Raw genomic sequence first — 19,940 nt, 5'->3', positions numbered from 1 at the left:
AGTACACTGTTCTAGCACGTTAATAACCACATGCTACGATGCGCTCCACTTGCCAGCTAGTAAATGTTGAGAGAGTGATATTCCCAAGTGGAAAGATGTTAACATGGAATGAACAGGAGCACCTGCTTCGTCCGTCACCGTTACTAGCAGGTAAATGATACAGAAACTTTCTGCCCCATTGTGTACATAATACGTATGTCTACTGCACCAGAAGGCAGGGCTGAAGACTTTCTCTCATACTGTTCACAAAGCAGTGACAGAAATAGAAGTTCGAGTGTGAGACTAAAAATCAGGGTGAAAGGATATCTGTGATAGGATTCGCCGACGACATTACTATCCTACAAATGCAGGACCTGGTGAATGGAATGAAGAGCCTAATGAGCACACACACCGGCTAAACTGAAGAAACACTGAAGGTATCAGGAGTAGCAGAAATGAGATTAGCGATGAACTTAACATCAGAACTGGGAATCACGAAGAAGCAAAATAACGTATGACTGATGGAGCAGGGAGGATGTAAGAAGCAAACTACCGCGGCGGAGGGTGCAGTCTTATCTGTGGGTAGTCCGGAGAACAGCACTGTATGGAATGTGGGAAAATCAGAAAAGAAGTAGATCTAAGTGTCAGATTGAATTTTCTCATTTTGAGAATATTGAAGAAGCAATCTGTTTTATTTGTTAAAAAGGACTGAATAGCCTAGATCACATAAAATATTTCTTTATTTAAGAAAATTGGTTTCGACAGATTTTGCGGTCATCTTAACATATTAAAAACTTTTTGGTTGTGAAACGTGTTCGTTTTACGTGAGGTTCAACGTAAAATGAACACGTTTCATAACAACAAAAATGTTAAGACATGAAACTGATAGCAAATTCTGACGGAACCGGTTGTCTTAAATAAAGAAATATTTTATGCGATCTAGGCTGTTGAATGTTTTTACTAAGTTTTTGAGATGTGTTACAGAAAGATGTTAAAAATTCCGTGGACTGAGAAGATAAGGAACAACAAGGTCCTTCACGAATGGGCGAGGAAAGGAAACACTGCAAAACAATGACTAGAAGACAGGATACGATGACAAGACCTGTATTCTGACATGAGGGAATAATGTCCATGGTAGTGTAGAGGGAAACAGTATAGGGGAGGACAGGTATTGGAAAATAACCAACACAGGAACTGAGGAGAGTAAGTGTAACTTTGAGCTGAAGTTGTTATCATAGGAGAGAAGGCGCAGTGGACTGCATCGAATTAATCAGAAGACGGATGAACCCAGCAAAAGAGATTTATTAGGAGTCCTGTACTTTCGACAAGACCTCATCATTTCCAGATTGAGACAGTGACTTGGGGATTCTTCTGTGCGCCCCTCCCACCTCCCAAGGTCACAGACGTTCACTTCATTGAGTATGCCTGGGACGCCATCTAGTTTCTTGCGCCCACTTTAGACCCAACTGGGACCGGTCACCGTGTGTTGTGGACTTGGTTCAGCGATCAGGAATCAGCACGGCTCCTTTAAGCTTTCGGAGTTTCGTCGGGTCCCTTCTATAATGTTTCAACCCCGTCATTAGGTCATCAAGACAGAATAATGTACTACTCGTTACTACATAGGTGTCTCTAATTCTGCCACTTATGACTCTATAAAATACTTTAGCGTTAAAGAGGCTTCATGATCTCTCGTGCAAAGTTTATTGCTGGTAGACATCTGTATTTATTACAGTAGCCAACCACACTCGTTCAGATCTTGCGCCCAGCCAGCTACACGCTGTCGCTTTCTAATCTTAAACATTTACATGGCTTGCTCTATTGCGGATGTTTTGTGAATTTTATATAATTTGCGAACTTATGTCGTAGCATTCAAATAATACAGTTTGATTACAACCATCTTTTACGTCTTTGTCCTTCATTGTATATTCACCTATGACTTGCTACACTCAATAAAATCTCTCTTTCGTCGGCTCTGTTTCTTCAAGCATCATGATGTGAATTAGTTACTTGATCTGTAGGTTACTTTATACAATACATCGTAATAACGAGTACTGACTCAGTTTACAGAATTTTAATAGGATAACTGCATGCTAAACATTTGCCGATAAGTTCAGAGAGCATAAAACAAGTTCCGATTTAATAACACATGTAATTGTGTAACATTTTTGCACAAAATGAGGTATAAATTTACCAATGAAAATTGTTATATGAAACAGGTATTGCCCACAAGGAAATACTTGCCTACTTTCCAATTTAACTTTATTAGACATTTAATGTCATATGGTAAGTGATGAAAGCTTTTGGCAGCAGCATTACGGATCACTTTCCGAGCTAACGTCAATTCTAATGAAGAGTAATGAATGTGTTATTCTTTTCCAGTATTCTAGTTATGAACGTCATTATTCGTTCTAAACTATAGTTGATTATCTACGAGGAAAAAATTACCCCTAAAAAGAATTGCATATGTCGTTACCGAAAGAAAATAAGCAAAATATAGTAAGTTTTTGTTACGATAACATGAAGCGCAAATGTGGCTAAACTGATTTTTTGCGAAGCCTTAAAATGTTTTTTTCCTATCTAAATTCTCGTGGCAACGTACACCTGGAGTTTTAGAACTGCCTTGCTACTAATTCCTGTTCGAGCTTTAAATTTATCACTTTGACGTGCAGAATTGAATATGCTGTGTTTTCTTAAAATAAAAAAGATGTCGTTTGCAGAAAAAGCAGTCAACATTGCTTCTAAACATATTGTTTACAATTTGCTCTCATGCTCCATGTCAGTCGGAATTAATTATAATGCTTGTGTCATATATCAAAGGTACTAATTCTGCTTTATATGTATTAAGTGGAAGATTAACACTCTCTATACGAGAAACGAGGGAGGACACAGTATTGAAGCATGTAGAATACCATTAATGACTTTCACCAAGTCAGAAAAAAATTCTCATTCTACAAATAATGGATTACCAAATACAAATTTCTGCGTTCTTTTTTAAAAATGACTTAAGTCATCTGCTAACAATACCGTTAAATCCAATAAACCTCAGTTTTTATAACAAAATGTTGTGATTTGCACAGTCAACTGCTTGGATAGGTCACACAAAATGTCAGCTGATATTGTTTTGTTATTTACTTTTGAGTGAAATCAGATATAGAGTACACACAAATACAACTTATAAAAATATCACTCTTGTTTCTGAATTTTGTTGCAGAATACATCAAGCCGGCCGTTCTGCCCCGCTACTCGGACGTGGATAGTAGTCTCGAAGGATCGGAAAACACCGTCTGTGGATGGGGATCGCAAACAACAGGTCAGCCTTAAAACACAGTAGAAACCACGTTTTAATTTCAAGGTCTTAAATACATTATCCGCTCCAGTGTGGTGGTAGCAAAGATGTTCCTCACACATCTGACCAAGCGAAGTGGCGAAGTGGGGAACACACTGGTCTCGCACTCGGAATGATGATGTTTCAAGTCCACATAAGACCAGATAATTGCTTAAGTTAAATGCCGGGGTGCTTCCTTTGAAAGAGTACGGCTGATTACCTTCCAGAGCCTCACGTAATCTGAGCTATTGCTCCTTCTCTTATGATGTCACTGTTGAAGGGACATTAAACCCTCTTCCTTCCTTTGTTAATACACTGGATACGTTGTCATAGTTAACGCTTTTCATGTGTAGTAAGGTACTACACAATACTTTCAATTTTATATTTACACTAGCCTTTTCCTCATAGCTTCACCCATTTGACACATGTGTTAATCACACCTCCTCCTCCCCTTTTCTGCGTCCATCACTTCCTCTCTATTTCTGTCCACCTCATCCTCACACTTCTACCGATTTATCTCCTCCTCCCTACTCTCCCTGTCTCTTCATCTGCTCTTCCCCTTCTCTTTGTCCATGTCCTCCACCCTTCTCTCTGTCGTTCCCCTCACTCTGTCCACCCCTCCCCTACCCATCCCAACCTGTCCCCAGCCATGCTCATCCGTACATGTAGCCCCTACAATATAGTTCAATAAAGTAGGCTATACTACTCCGACAACATGCCTGCAATTCAGGACAGTTTAAATGTCAGGGGACTGAAAATCATTTACTTGTGCTTGATGTACAGGTCGCCATGCAATGAAGGTCGATAAAGCAGGCTGATAATACTCCAACACAATATGTCTGTCATGCAGCACAGCATACATGTTGGGGATTGGAAGACTTTTTTGTCCCTGGGATGTAGGCTGCCCTGCAAAGTATGTTGGTTTGGAGGACTGATGATGTTCCCAGACAACATGTCTGTTGTGCAAAGCAATCTATACTCCAGGGGCTGGAAAAAACATAAGCTAGGATGTTATAAACTCCACAGTGCTGATACTTGTGAGGTCTATTGTTCTGCGTGGGTCTGGTTGAAAGCAATCTAGTGGTACTGCTTTATACATAAGATTTATAAAAGGCTTTAGAAATGAAGATTTTGGGCACTAATTATTGTTCATTTTCTGTAGTTAACTCGATAAGTTATGCCATTTAAGGTATTACTAATCAATAGAAGTTTATGACTTGTGAAGTACTCCAATCATGTTGTAAACCTTGGAATATACACTCTATTGCACAGTTTTGTTGGCACTGTAGCTACTGCGACATTTTGTTGTGGTCTTCAGTCCAAAGATGCAGCTATACACATTAGTCTTCCACGAGCGAGCCTCTTCATTCCTGCCCAACTACTGCAACCTACATCCATTTGAACCTGCTTACTGTATTCATGCCAAGGTCTCCCTCTGTAATTTTGACTATTTCTTGATGCCCCAGGATGTGTTTATGGAACCACCCTTTAATTTAGTTGTGACACAAATTTCTTTTTCCCTGTTTGCTTCAGTACTTCCTCATTAGTTATTCGATCCAACCATCTAAAATGTCAACATTGTTCTGTAATACCAACACTTCAAAAGTTTCTATTCTCTTCTTGCCTAAACCATCGTCAACACTCCAGAAAGAATCCTTCAGAAAAGATGTCTTAACACCTGTATTCTTATTGTGTGTTAATTCATACCTCTGTCAAGGAAATCCTCTACTTACTATTCGCAGTCTTCAGTTTCTGTCCTCTCTACTTCGTCTGTTTCCAGTTACTTTGCTGCTCATATAGCAAATTTCGTTTGCTACTTTCAGTGTCTCTCCCTAATGTAATCCCTCAGCATTGTCGGATTTAATTGGACTACATTCTATTACCCTTGTTTCACTTCTGATGATGTTCATCTTATAATCTCTTTTCAGGGTACTATCCATTCTGTTTGGTTGCTTCCATGTCATTTGCTGCCTCTGACAGAATTACAATGCCACTGGCACACCTGAAAGCTTCTATTTCTTCTACCTGAGTTATAATGCCCTGAATCAACAGCATAACAAAAATAGTGATCATATTTCTTCATACCCTATTATATAACCAGTACCAGCCAATACCTTCTTTATCACCTCATCCATCGCTATATTAAAAAGAAGCTGGCTCAAAGAGTCACATTGTCTCATACCGCCAGGAACTGGTATACAGCTAGTTAACCTGGAATTAATTTTCGCCTGGACTTAGTTGATAGAATAAATGTCTTCAGTTGTTTTTATTAAATTAGGAGAAACACTTCGATTATAGAGCGGGTTTGCCACATATTAAAAGCCTTCTGTCAATCAAAAAATCAAAAGATAAGTTTGTCTGCTGTAGTCAGTGAACTTCTTTACAATATTGTATCTGCGCATGACTTGACGTATGTAGAACCTTATTGCTCCTCTACAAGAGTTGTAATTTTTTATTTTATTTAGTGTAGTTTTAGTTAAGGGTTTAAGAGACCCTGTAGATGGGCAGGTCTTTCTTATATACCTAATTAAACAAGCCTTCAATCTCTTCATTATTTGTGGAGCTAGATGGCATATAAAAAAGTATTATTCAGGTGGTGTTGGCTTCATGACTATCTTGGCTATGATAATGCTTTCGCTACTCTGTTCATAGTAACTTAAATGCATTCCTGTTTTCTTAGTCATCATCAGACCTACTTTTACACTGCCTCTATTTGATTTTGTGTTTTCAGCCCTGTATTCAAATAACTGGAGGTCATTTTCTTCTTGCTACCACTCTTCACTAATTCCCACTATATCTAATTCCAACCTACTCATTTCCCTTTATGAATTCACTAATCTCCCCACCCAATTAAGGGGTCCAACAAACCACATCCTCCTGAATCGGCCCCATCTGGATATAACAGGGGACTATTTCACCTCCGGAAAATTTTACCTAAGAGAAAGCCAACATCATGAAGCCATATGAAACCATGCAGCAGTGATGTATGCCCTCAGACAAAATAATGACTGTTTCTTCCCCTTGCTTTCAGCCATTTGCACGATCAGCATAGCAAGACTATATTGGCTAATGTTACACTGCCAGATCAGTCAGTCATCTAGACAATCATCTATTCAGTGATGAATCTCTTCAGGAACCATGTTAGTCTGTCCTCTCCCCAGGCACCCCTCGTTGCTGTTGTTACTCCTACAGTACAGCTACGGTACAGCTATTTGTATCGTCGAGGCTCACAAGCCACCCCACGTCGACAAGCTCCATGGTTCATATGGGGTGTACTGAACCATACATTAAATACACTCGTACATATGTGAAACTGTTTTTTCCTCTAAGCAGCAACGCAAATTTCATAAACATGTGTTTCAGAAATCTTTGCAATTTTATCAAAATTTTACTATTGTCGCTCAACTCTTAATAGTTTATAAAAATTATTTTATTTTTATTTATAATTCACAGAACTATGTCATTCATAAATTAAGCACATTATTGGCTCATAGATTTGTGGGTTTTTTTAGTTTAAAATATCGAACATTTAGCAAAAATCTTTATCTGAGCAACAGGCTGGGATAAGATACATTCCAATGCACAAGAACAATATTACCCCCAGTTTACCGGTATGTTGGGCTACCTTTTACAAGCAAAAATAATTGAGAATTCTCTTAATCACTGGTACTTAGCTAAAGATAGGTGGCACCAGAAGTTTACTGACATTCTATGGTACTCAGAATATATTCCATAGAATTAATTCACAGCGAAAATAGGATGCAAGATGTCACCTAACTTTTACCATTTTACTCCAAGCACTGAAACACAAATTTGGTCCTTTGGATTGGACAAGTGTGTTGTTTGCTAACGTCACGTCTGATGGATAAGATATCGAGTGTGAAGCGATACAAATAGTCAGCAAAATACTGATGTATTCCTAGCTTTCATGGTACTTTACATTGCGATCACTGATTACAGCGACCCCCTCCAACCCCTATATCGAACATTCCATGTCCTATAGTTCATGTATATAATATGAGTTTTCCTGGATGTAGGTGTATCGTTACACTTGTTCACTGGAGTCGTCCTTACTTACTTCAGCTGGCGCAAAACCATGTCCTATAGTTCATGTATAAAATATGAGTTTTCCTGGATGTAGGTGTATCGTTACACTTGTTCACTGGAGTCGTCCTCACTTACTTCAGCTGGTGCAAAACCATGAGGCAATGTAAAGTGTTGCTGCATGTATCAGTTACATATGCCGCTAGGCCACGTCGACGGGATTGTAATCATCGACATGGCCTAGTAGCAAGCGTAATCATACATTTAGACAACACTTTCACGTTGCCCTGTGACCAATTACGATGGCTTTTGGACACTTATAGTCAGTCGTGACTGACGACTTCGTTCATATCTCATAACATCGTTGTGCTCTGAAACGCTTGTGCTGACTTCAGCACTGTACTCATCTACCAGTGCCGCTCGTTCTCGTGAACTGATATTTGCACATTTTTCTGACACACAGATTCTTGGGTGATTCTCCATGCTACTTGATCCCCGCGATCACAATATTTATGCCAGCCGTTATCCCTAATCTCCTAAAAGATATTTCTGTGTACACACTATCTGCTGATAATCAATTGTATTTCATGGTCGCATTCTACTCGTAGATTATGAATCCAAGGGAAATGGAACGAGCGGTTCAAGGTACATGTTATTCAGGATTTAAATCTGTCATCATCTCGCAAAAATTCAAGTGGTGGTTTTTTAATTAGTTTTCGATCAGTGGAAACTTAACAACAAAAGTTTCAACTGCAGCTAGACAATGCACAAAAGCTGAAATATTTTGTGAGTAGTATAGAAGTGTATGCAATGGATAACTTTACACTTAAATTACCTTGAACAGTTTACAGGTGTGGGTTTCCCAGTGTATGGGTGAGATGGTGGAAAACTAAAAAATCAAGGGTGACAATGTCAGGAAATTTTTAAAATTGTAAGGTGGCAGTATGGAAAAGTAAGTTGTTAATGGTGAGAAATTAAAAATGTTTTTGGCATTCATTAAGATGTAACAGCCAATCACTGCACAGAGTTTTACTGGAGAGGCTGAAACAAGACAGTCAACCAGCATGTAGCCCACAATGTTCAAAAGTATGTCAATTTTTTGCATCATGTTCAATACTGTGCTAAAGAATTTACAAAAATTACATGAGCCTCACCTGAATTGCATAAATGGGCATCATTCATAAGACACACACACAAGCACACTCACTTAGATCTGCCAATCACAGCTCAGAATTTTAATAACCTTTCAAACCTAGCAGCCAATCAAAGCGCTGTATTTTACTGGCTATTAAAACGAAACAGCTAGTCTATATGTAACCGCCATCTTGGCCAGTCTCAAAAGTATCCAAACGATCTAAATTTTGCGTAAACTGGCGCCTTGTTCAGAGTCTGTAGGTAACATCTGCATGTAATTGTTGAAACCTAACTGTGACAGGTAGAGGTGAGAAGAGCAGCATGACACTTTTGTCAGCAGCTTTCTCAAGGAGGAATTTGTCTGACTTTGAAGAAATCAGGCTAACGTTTTGCAGCAACTGTACCTGTTTGTATGCATACAACTCACTCCCTGCACACACACTCTACTAAAGAGTATTCCAGGAATTGTGTGTATTATGAAGGCCAAGCGAGTTAACAACAGCTTTGTTTCCTTTTCTTTGTATCATTTTCTCACTTCTATTAAATAACAGGAAAACGATGAATAGAAGTTTTGCATTAGTCTTTTGAAATGATCCTTACCTACGTCTGACTGTGAACGGTTCAAAATCCTGCTTTTACTTGTTCTGTATATCTTTCCCAGTATATTTGCAAGCTCAGTACCAGTTTTATTCTATTAAGAGCGACGACTCATGCATATTCGGAGTACACATCAATTACTGTTCACTTCTTCAGTTTACATGCCCATTGCAACAAGAACAAGACCTCTTAAGAACGAGGCATCAACAATAATATACATTACAGGGGAATGTGAAAAACAAACAATACTCCAATTATAAATTTATCACAGAATTCTTTCTCAGTTCATCATACAATTAAACACATTTATCACATTCTACACATTTTAGAATATCATCTATTGCGAACAGTAGGGTATTACAATTTCAGAAAATATGAGAAACATCTTCATCAGATAACCAAGTTCTTAACAGGTGTATCTGCCTTAATAAAACTGAACTCACGATGATTTTTTATGGGCGACTATACTACATTTGCTAAGCTCTCACCTTCTGTTAGTTAGTTAGTTAGTTGTTAGTTAGTTGCTTACGTGTTCCATTGGTCAATCTCACAGTAACCATTATGATGTGGAATGTGTCAAGTGCATAAGAAATGCACACAAGAATGAAGGCTTTTTTTAAGATTCAAAATTTTGTTACCTTGTCCTTAAATGACACAAAATACATATATTATACCTATATATTTATTTATTCCTATTCAGAAATTCATCTATGGTATGAAAGGAGTTGTCATGGAGATATAATTTCAATTTATTTTTGTAACTGTTACTGCCATCTGTCAGACATTTTATTTCATTGGTAATTTATCGAAAGTTTAACAGCAGCATCTTTTATCCCTTTCTGAGCCAAAGATAGGTTAAGTAGAGGATAGTGTAAGTCTTTCTTTCTTCTGGTATTATAATCATGAATGTCACTGTTGTTTTTAAACTTTTCCACATTGTTGTGAACAAATTTCATTATTGAGTAAATGTACTGTGAGGCTGTTGTAAGAATTTCTAACCTTTTAAAGAGATGCCTACAAGATGTGCGACTATGAACCCCACACATTATTCTAACCACTTTCTCTTGTGCAGTGATTACATTTTGTCGAAGTGTTTAGTTACTTCAAAATATTATTCCGTATGACATCAGAGAGTAAAAGTATGCAATGTATGTTAGCTTGCTAATTTCTATATCCTCAAAATTAACAGTTATTCTGATTGCAAAAGTTGCTCATCCTAGTCACTTTAAGAGATCCAAAATATGAATTTTCGAATTAAGATTCTCGTCTATATGTACACCCAAAAACGTAGTATGCTCTACCCTGGCTACTGACTTCCATTGATGTGTTATATTTATTGAAGGAACTTCACTCTCTACAGTAGAAAATTGGATGCACCATGTTTTTTCAAAGCTCAGAGCAAGCCCATTCGCAGAAAACCAGTAAGTAACTTTTCCGAAGACATTATTTGTAGTATTTTCTATTGGAGTTTCTTTCACTGGAGTAATAATGATACTTATATCATCAGCAAAGTGTCAGTTTGGCTTCTTGTTTCAGATAAGAAGGGACCTCATTCACGATTATCAAGAAGAGAAGGGGACCCATGATCAAATCCTGTGGAACACCTAATGTAATTTTACCTCAATTAGATGAAATGGGAAACTTCCTTAAATCACTTAAACCATATAAAGAAACTTTTTGCTTCCTATTCTGTATATATGACTTAAATCACTCATATGCCTACCATTTATACCACAGAATTGTAATTTCTGTAACATGGTTCACACAACCAAACACTTTGGATAAGTCACAGATAATTCCTATTGGTGACATTTTACTACTTGAAAACTCTATTATGTGGACAGTGAAACTGTATATTGCTGTCTCAGTGGAACAGCATTTTTTAAATTCAAACAGTGATTCATTAATCATCCTATGTAGGCTTTCACGGCCGGCGTCTTCATCAGTAAACACTTCCGGGGTAAATTGCCGTGGTCGATCTGTAGAACTTCTTCTCTCTGACGTTTCGTTCTCAACTACGGAGAACATCTTCGGAGGTGAGTCGACGACTGGCTGCTAGGAGATGGGGCCGCCGCTTATATGGAGATCGTAGAGGGCGCCACCGCAAATCACGTGGCGTCGATGTGTAGCTATCTCTGGTTATCGTCTGTTCTCTCGATTGCAGGCAGTCGATTATCACGTGATTGATGCAACGTCGACCGCCATATCTTGTCCAATTTTAATCCTTCTTCTTTACGATTAAAATTGTATTGATGTTTGTGGATTTCAATTGCCTCTCTATACATACGTGTATAATAATGCGACGTCCTCGCTAGCACGCATGTCTCACCAAATTTTATTTCGTGATCTCCATCCTTAAAAACATGTTCCGCTACTGCCGATTCGTCGATATGTCCCAAGCGACAGTTTCTTTTGTGCTCCGTCAAACGTGTATTGATGCTTCTTTTTGTAGTTCCTATGTAAACCCTGCCACAACTACACGGAATTTTATATACCCCTGGGGTGGCTAGGGGGTGACGAACATCTTTTGTTGATCTTAGGCATTCACTAATTTTCTTAGTAGGTCTGAAAATAGTTTCCACCTGAAACTTGGCTAGTACTTTCCCAATGCGATCCGTGATGTTATGGATGAACAGAAGAAATACTTTTCAAGCTGATGGTTGTTGCTGTCTCCTATTTTTAGGCATTTTTCTACTTGGGTGAAGTGCTCGGTTAATCTCGTTTTTCGTATAACCATTTTTCGCAAAAACCATTCGTAAATGATTTAGTTCTTCTTGTAAGTAGCCTGGTTCACAAATATTATTGGCCCTATCCACTAGTGTTTTTATGACCCCCCTCTTTTGCCTAGGGTGGTGGTTTGAGTTCTTATGGAGGTAGCGATCAGTATGTGTACCTTTCCTGTAGACCTGATGGCCTAAGGTCCCATCCGCTCGTTTGATAACTGATACATCCAAAAAGTTAAGTTGTCCATTATTCTCTTTCTCCATGGTAAATTTGATCTTTGGGTTGATGCTATTTATGTGCAGCAGGAAATCAATCAAGTCAATCAAGAAGAAAGGTCAACAACTTGGCTCACTCACTTTTCTGCTACGCTGTCGTGATACCGGTATAGTTCCCAAGTTTTTAAAAGTGAGAAGAATGTTTCATTCGGCACAAGCTAACCGTATTTATTCTTGTATGGAACTGGCATTACTACGTGAGCGGATACATCAGACACAACGAGGACTGGCCGTATGTGAATGTCAACTCCTAAATCTTCATTTACCTATTAGCAATACCATGGAGTTTTTGTCATTGGAACGAAGTGAACAGTTTAACATTTAGATCTATGGAGATTAGTGCAGAAGTGTCTTCCAATAGGCAGAAGGAGAAGTTTGATCGTCTACAAGGGGGTCGACAGGAAACACCGATTCCAAACAATTCCCAAACGGTTATTAATTTATCGGAAAAAGAATTGTCTAAGGAAGAATTTTCTGTTCTGTTTAAAGGAGGGAATTTTGCAATCACTCCATCCAAGGTTCCTATGGAGGACATTATTGCTAATATAGAGGCAGGAATTCGTCAGTTACCATCATATTCTGCTGATGAAATTAGGATGGAAACCTCCAGGATATTACGTAAAGCTAAGCCACCCAGTAGCAATCTGTATCAAGGGGAAAGGAAGGCATTGTGGGAGATCAATGCTGACAAGAATGTTATTATAGTTGCCGCTGACAAGGGAAATGTTACTGTTTTAATGAATACTGAGGATTATCACAAGAAGATCAGTGATCTCCTGGAACCCAGCACATACAAGAAGTTGAAAAAGGATCCCACAACGAATGTGCTGAATGTCACCAATCGTCTGATAAAACAGTCTTCCATTCCTACAGAAGTTAAAAAGTATCTTTGTAAAACGGAGGCTTATCCTCCGAGATTATATGGATTACCAAAGATACGTAAGCCTGATGTTCCTTTGAGACCGATAGTCAGCGCAATTGGAGCTCCTACCCAAGAACTAGCCAGACACCTTGCCTCTTTGTTACAACCTTACATAGGCAAAACTGAGAGTCATATTAAAAACTCTCTACACTTCATTGAGAAACTGAGGGAAATTACTGTCGGTCCTAATGACATCCTTGTCAGTTATGATATAGTGTCTTTGTTCACTATGGTTCCAGTTGATGAAGCTCTCTCTCATATAGCCGATATGTTCCCTACTGATATAGTGGCCTTGTTCCAACACTGTCTATCCTCGACCTATTTTCAGTACAATGGTGAATTTTATGAACATATTGATGGGGTAGCCATGGGAAGCCCCGCTAAGCCCCGCAATTGCGAATTTATTCATGGAATATTTTGAACATCAAGCACTGCAGTCGGCCACAAAAAGCCCCTTGAAGTGGTATCGGTATGTGGATGATACCTTTGTAATATGGAATCATGAGGAAGAGGACTTGATTGATTTCCTGGTGCACTTAAATAGCATCAACCCAAAGATCAAATTTACCATGGAGAAAGAGAATAATGGACAACTTAACTTTTTGGATGTATCAGTTATCAAACGGGCGAATGGGACCTTAGGCCATAAGGGCTACAGGAAAGGTACACATACTGATCGCAACCTCCATAAGAACTCAAACCACCACCCTAGGCAAAAGAGGGGGGTCATAAAAACACTAGTGGATAGGGCCAATAATATTTGTGAACCAGGCTACTTACAAGAAGAACTAAATCATTTACGAATGGTTTTTGCGAAAAATGGTTATACGAAAAACGAGATTAACCGAGCACTTCACCCAAGTAGAAAAATGCCTAAAAATAGGAGACAGCAACAATCATCAGCTTGAAAAGTATTTCTTCCGTTCATCCATAACATCACAGATCGCATTGGGAAAGCACTAGCCAAGTTTCAGGTGGAGACTATTTTCAGACCTACTAAGAAAATTAGTGAATGCCTAAGATCAACAAAAGATGCTCATCACCCCCTAGCCACCCCAGGGGTATATAAAATCCCGTGTAGTTGTGGCAGGGTTTACATAGGAACTACAAAAAGAAGCATCAATACACGTTTGACGGAGCACAAAAGAAACTGTCGCTTGGGACATATCGACGAATCGGCAGTAGCGGAACATGTTTTTAAGGATGGAGATCACGAAATAAAATTTGGTGAGACAAGCGTGCTAGCGAGGACGTCGCATTATTATACATGTATGTATAGAGAGGCAATTGAAATCCACAAACATCAATACAATTTTAATCGTAAAGAAGAAGGATTAAAATTGGACAAGATATGGTGGTCGACGTTGCATCAATCACGTGATAATCGATTGCCTGCAATCGAGAGAACAGACGATAGCCAGAGATAGCTACACGTCGACGCCACGTGATGTGCGGTGGCGCCCTCTACGATCTCCATATAAGCGGCGACCCCATCTCCTAGCAGCCAGTCGTCGGCTCACCTCGAAAGATGTTCTCCGTAGTTGAGAACGAAACGTCAGGGAGAAGAAGTTCTACAGATCGACCACGGCAATTTAGCCCGAAAGTGTTTACTGGTGAGTGATTCATTAAGTATCCCATTACTGCTGAGATCCCTAAGCATTCTTGAGTACATTACTTTCTCGACAATATATGAAAATTCTGTGAGCAATGATGCTGGCCAGTAATTATTGACATCTATGATGTCCCCTTTTTGTAGATAGTCTTGACAATGGCATATTTTAACCTCTCTGTGAAAATACCTTGCGTTAGTGATGCATTACAGATGTGACTCAGAACATCGGCTGCAACTGCTCCACATTGTTTTCGTATCTTGTTAGAGATGTCATCTACTCCAATAGAAAATTTATTTTTCAAAGATTTAATGATTTTCCTTATTTCACAAGAGGTTGTTAGATGAAAATCAATCTGACTTGGATTTCTCAAAACTGACTCTGCCATGTACTGCACGGCTTTTTCTTTTTTCACCTACGCTTAAGAAATGATTGTTAAATACATTAGCTACTTGTGTATTCTTGGTTAAGATCGTCTCATTCTCTATTATAGGAATACTATCTACCCCAGTGATTATTTTTCCTTTCTCTCTTTTTACAATATTCGATACTGACTTGATTTTATTGCTGGAATTATTAATTTCATCTCTAATATACAATTTTTTTGATTTTCTGACTACTTTTCTCAGTATATTACAATAATTTTTATAGTGTAAAATTTCTTTAGGGTCTTTACTAATTCTTGCTGCCTCACACAATTTTCTTTTCCTTTCTGAAGACACTTCAATACATGTAGTGGTCCAAGGTTTCTTTGAAAACTGTTTGGTGTTACATTTAGTAATTTCTTTGGGGCAACAGTGCTCAAAACGGGATCTAAATTTATCACGAAATATGTTGCATTTATCACTGGCATTTAGCTCATTATATACATCTCCCCAGTTAACATTTCTTAAACTTTCTCTGAAGTGTCCAGCCTTACTTTTAATTAATGGTTTCTGAACAGTGATGACCAGCTTGTAATATTGGCTCTATAATTCTGCCTGTATGTAAATTTCTCTATTGAAATAGAATATGATCTCTCACCATCTGTTCCCAAGATGCGAAATGGGCTGTTTGATAACACAACTTCTGTATATGTCATTCAACTGACAAAATTTTTTCATACACAGCTACAGTAAACTTCAAGCAATATTCACTGATTCCTGAAGTTACTCTTCAATAGATGTTGTTTCATTACCTTGTCAATTATTGCTTACCACTTTCTAAGCTAGCCAGGAAACTAATCAGTCTACCAATTCATTCTGGTCATTCCGATTATATGTTGATGCTTCAATGGACAGCATCTTTCAACTGAGAACGTCAAGTTCATTTTCTTTCTCTCCGTGCCAATATATTCCCAAGCCAATATGTATGTCACCATCTCTCAACAAATAGAGGTCACTTTCAACTATTGCAGGCTTAGCTACATATTTACAGCTTTGTTGGAACTTACTGGTCGCAGGAGAGATAGTTTTGCTTGGGGGGATTGTTACCTCTAAATGTTTTAACATAATTTTGAAGAACTCGTGTAACTCTTTTTACTGGGTTTAATTTTAAACAATATATTACATGATACACTCTTACTTTGCGAATTATGGAATCGTCCCCATCAATATCTATCAACAGTCATCCACACTTTTGATGCCGGATCCAATCTGCTGCTGTATTCAATATAGCACATTTACTGAATAATGATGCTGACAGCCTAATTCTTACCTCTGCTATGGTTTTCTTTCACAACTCTACTTCACTTTCCTCAATATTATCACCATCATCATCCATGGTCTCTGCAATCTGTCATAAATATCTGGTTTTCTTTGACCTTAACATCTTCATCATGGCCTTTCTTCTTTTTCTGCCGTCCTTAAATCAATTTCTGTAGCGTTTGAGAAATGGATTCGACGAGAAATTGAAGTGCATGCTTCATGAATCGCATATTCAAACACATTATAGCTTCAGTTGTTTTAGCATGACCAGTAAGAGCTTATTCGTGTGCAGGAGGACAGTCAAATTTCCTTCCTAAGCTTGGGTCTAATTCCCTTCCACTCTTTAATCTGATTTATAGTGTCCTAGAAGAAATTTTCAGCAGCCTTTCTAATGGATAAACCTTCGCCAAAAGCTTGTTTTGCTTTTTTCAAACCCTTTGTAGTCCATTTAGCTTTTTTATGTATTCCTAATACATTGTCTAACCTTCGTAATACTGTTTTGTGGGAGAGTAGTGGTCAATTTACAGGATGACTGCCATTATCCCCTGGATCCCATTGGGTGGGGATGTGATGGTCGTTTTACAGGGTGGCTGCTATTACCCTTCAGTCATGGTAACTACCATTACTCTGAACACATGATTCTACTCAACAATTAAAAAATAATGTCGTTAAAATCCTTGAAAAACAACTGCATCATACGAAGTGTGGTCTTACCTTGATGGTGTGTGATCATTAGTATACCGCCTGAAGCAGTGATCCGTACTGTAATATTGTTTACAACGAACAAAAAATGGTTCAAATGGCTCTGAGCACTATGGGACTTAACTGCTGTGGTCATCAGTCCCCTAGAACTTAGAACTACTTAAACCTAACTAACCTAAGGACATCACACACATCCATGAAGGGCAGCACTCGAACCTGCGACCGTAGCGGTCGCGCGGTTCCAGACTGTAGCGCCTAGAATCGCTCGGCCACTCCGGCCGGCTACAACGAACACTCTGCCTTGCTCAAATCCAAACAAAAACTGACAAGATGACTGGTACCATGCCTTTTAAGTTTAGAAAGCTGCTGGGCTGCACTCACCATTCTGAATGATGATCAGATGATAGGGTGAACACCATACCCCTGATAGAGCTGGGTGTGGCAATGACTGTTTAGAGATGTCACTAAACCCGCCCAAAGATGTAAATAACCATGCATGAGCAACGCCTATTAGACGGAGAGGGTCTGACAGCCGATTAGTTCCAGTCATTCCACCAGAGAGGAGGTACACGGCTCGTGTTGTCTGTAGTTCAACCATGCCTAGACAGTCAACACCGCGGTTCGATCGCGTCCGCATTGTTACTGTGTGCCAGGAAGAGCTCTCAACAAGAGAAGTGTCCAGGCGTCTCGGAGTGAACCAAAGCGATGTTGTTCGGACATGGAGGAGATACAGAGAGACAGGAACTGTCGATGACATGCCTCGCTCAGGCCGCCCAAGGGCTACTACTGCAGTGGATGACCGCTACCTACGGATTATGGCGCGGAGGAACCCTGACAGCAACGCCACCATGTCGAATAATGCGTTTCGTGCAGCCGTTATGACTCAAACTGTGCGCAATAGGCTGCATAATGCGCAACTTCACTCTCGAAGTCCATGGCGAGGTCCATCTTTGCAACCAAGACACCGTGCAGTGCGGTACAGATGGGCCCAACAACATACCGCTCTGGACTGGTATCACGTTCTCTTCACCCACGAGCGCTGCATATGCCTTCAACCACATAATCGTTGGAGATGTGTTTGGAGGCAACCCGGTCAGGCTGCTCATAAGCCACAGATGACGCCAGTAAATGCCAAACGACGTCTCTCTTGATGTAAGGAGCGTAAACATTGGACGATTTAACAGTGGGAAAAACGTTGTGTGGAGTGACGAATCACGGTACACAATAAGGCGATCCGATGGCAGGGTGTGGGCATGGCGAATGCCTGGTGACTGTCATTTGCCAGCGTGTGTAATGCCAACAGTAAACTTCGGAGGTGGTGGTGTTATGGTGTGGTCGTGTTTGTCATTGAGGGGGCTTGCACCCCTTGTTGTTTTGTGTGGCACTATCACAACACAGGTCTACATTGATGTTTTAAGCACTTTCCTGTTTCCCACTGTTAAGAGCAATTCGGGGATGGCGACTGTATCTTTCAGCACATCACATGTTCATAATACACTGCCTGTGGCGGAGCGGTTACACGACTATAACGTCCCTGTAATGGACTGGCCTGCACAGATTCTGACTTGAATCCTATGGAACACCTTTGGTATGTCTTGGAACGCCGACTGCGTGCAAGGCCTCACCGACCGACATCGATACCTCTCCTCAGTGTAGCATTCCGTGAAGAATGGCCTGCCATTCCCCAAGAAATGTTTTAGCGCCTGACTGAACGTATGCCTGCGAGAGTGGAAGCTGTCATAAAGGCTAAGGGTGGACCAATGCCATATTTAATTCCAGGATTACCGATGGAGGGCGCCACGAACTTCTAAGTCATTTTCAGCCAGGTGTCCGGATATTTTTGATCACTTAGTTTAATCAATTGGAAACCTTCCAGTTTCTCCAGGTCTCTTCCACATGTACAGCCTCCTTTCACGATTCTTAAAACCAATCATCTTTCATGATTCTTAAACCAGTTACTTCTCATAACTCAAGAGAACAATATATTACATGATACTCTCGTTCCCGGGCATCTTACATTGTGAATTATGAAATTGTTCCCATCAATAGCAATCACCGGCCATCTACACTTTTGATGTCGGATCCCATCTGACGCTGTATTCGGTATCACACATTTTAACTAATGGTTTAATGAAAAATTATGCTGACAGTCTATCTCTTGTCTCTACTATGGTTTTCTTTCACAACTACACGTCATCTTCCTCAGTATCATCAGCATCAGACAGGTGGGAAGTTATACCGCCTGTGTGTGTGTGTGTGTGTGTGTGTGTGTGTGTGTGTGTGTGTGTGTGTGTGTGTGTGAATGTGTATGAAATTTTAAAATTACCCACAATCTTTCACCCGCGTCTAGGCTACTTGCAAGTGTGACTTCATTCCCCTTTGTACTTTCCGAGGTCGTTTAAGTGCGGATTGAGCCAAAACATACATAGCTATACTCCTTTTTAAAAATCCGAAGATTTGTGAAGATGATACGTGGTTTTCCCAGGTGGTGCAGGCTCGCAGACGCTGTGGTATGCATACTTCGATTCTGTGACGCTTTGCAGCCCTGCATGGTCGTACTGTGGTGTCGGCCGCTACGGAGAGGCACTCTGTTCAGTAAGTAACGAAAAGCTTATGGCGTGCCAAATAATTTCTGTGATGCACCTTTATGGAAATTACAAATAGCACACCTACACATTAAAGAAAATAACATAAGAAAAAATTGAATACTACGAGCCACATACTACTCTCAGTTCAGTTACTGTAATTTCCAACAGAAACCAACTAAGTCACGATTTCATATCTCAAGAATGTGGATATGGAAGAGACACCACTGTGGTGTCACCACAACATGAGAAGCAAAGTCATAAACGATGTGTCCATAGTTAAATCTGCTACATTTATCATGTCATGGGTGTTTTCAGTTCAAGAATTACCTTGGTCTACTTTAATGTGTTATGTATG

The 19,940-nt window shown here is 39.6% G+C and overlaps 1 protein-coding gene across 1 annotated transcript in view; it reads left to right on the top strand.

Moving 5' to 3' along the window:
- LOC126235195 (chymotrypsin-like elastase family member 1) overlaps positions 1-19,940 on the top strand; it is an 87,056-nt gene that overhangs the window by 41,092 nt on the left and 26,024 nt on the right. Inside the window, exons 5-6 of the mRNA XM_049943925.1 lie at positions 3,191-3,289; positions 19,483-19,592. Coding sequence (XP_049799882.1) covers positions 3,191-3,289; positions 19,483-19,592 — 209 coding nt within the window. The remainder of the gene's footprint in view (positions 1-3,190; positions 3,290-19,482; positions 19,593-19,940) is intronic.

This window comes from Schistocerca nitens, chromosome 2 (assembly GCF_023898315.1).
Source record: "Schistocerca nitens isolate TAMUIC-IGC-003100 chromosome 2, iqSchNite1.1, whole genome shotgun sequence".
Lineage (NCBI taxonomy): Eukaryota > Metazoa > Arthropoda > Insecta > Orthoptera > Acrididae > Schistocerca > Schistocerca nitens.
The sequence above is the reverse complement of the archived record's forward strand: the minus strand, read 5'-3'. Positions and strand labels throughout refer to the sequence as shown.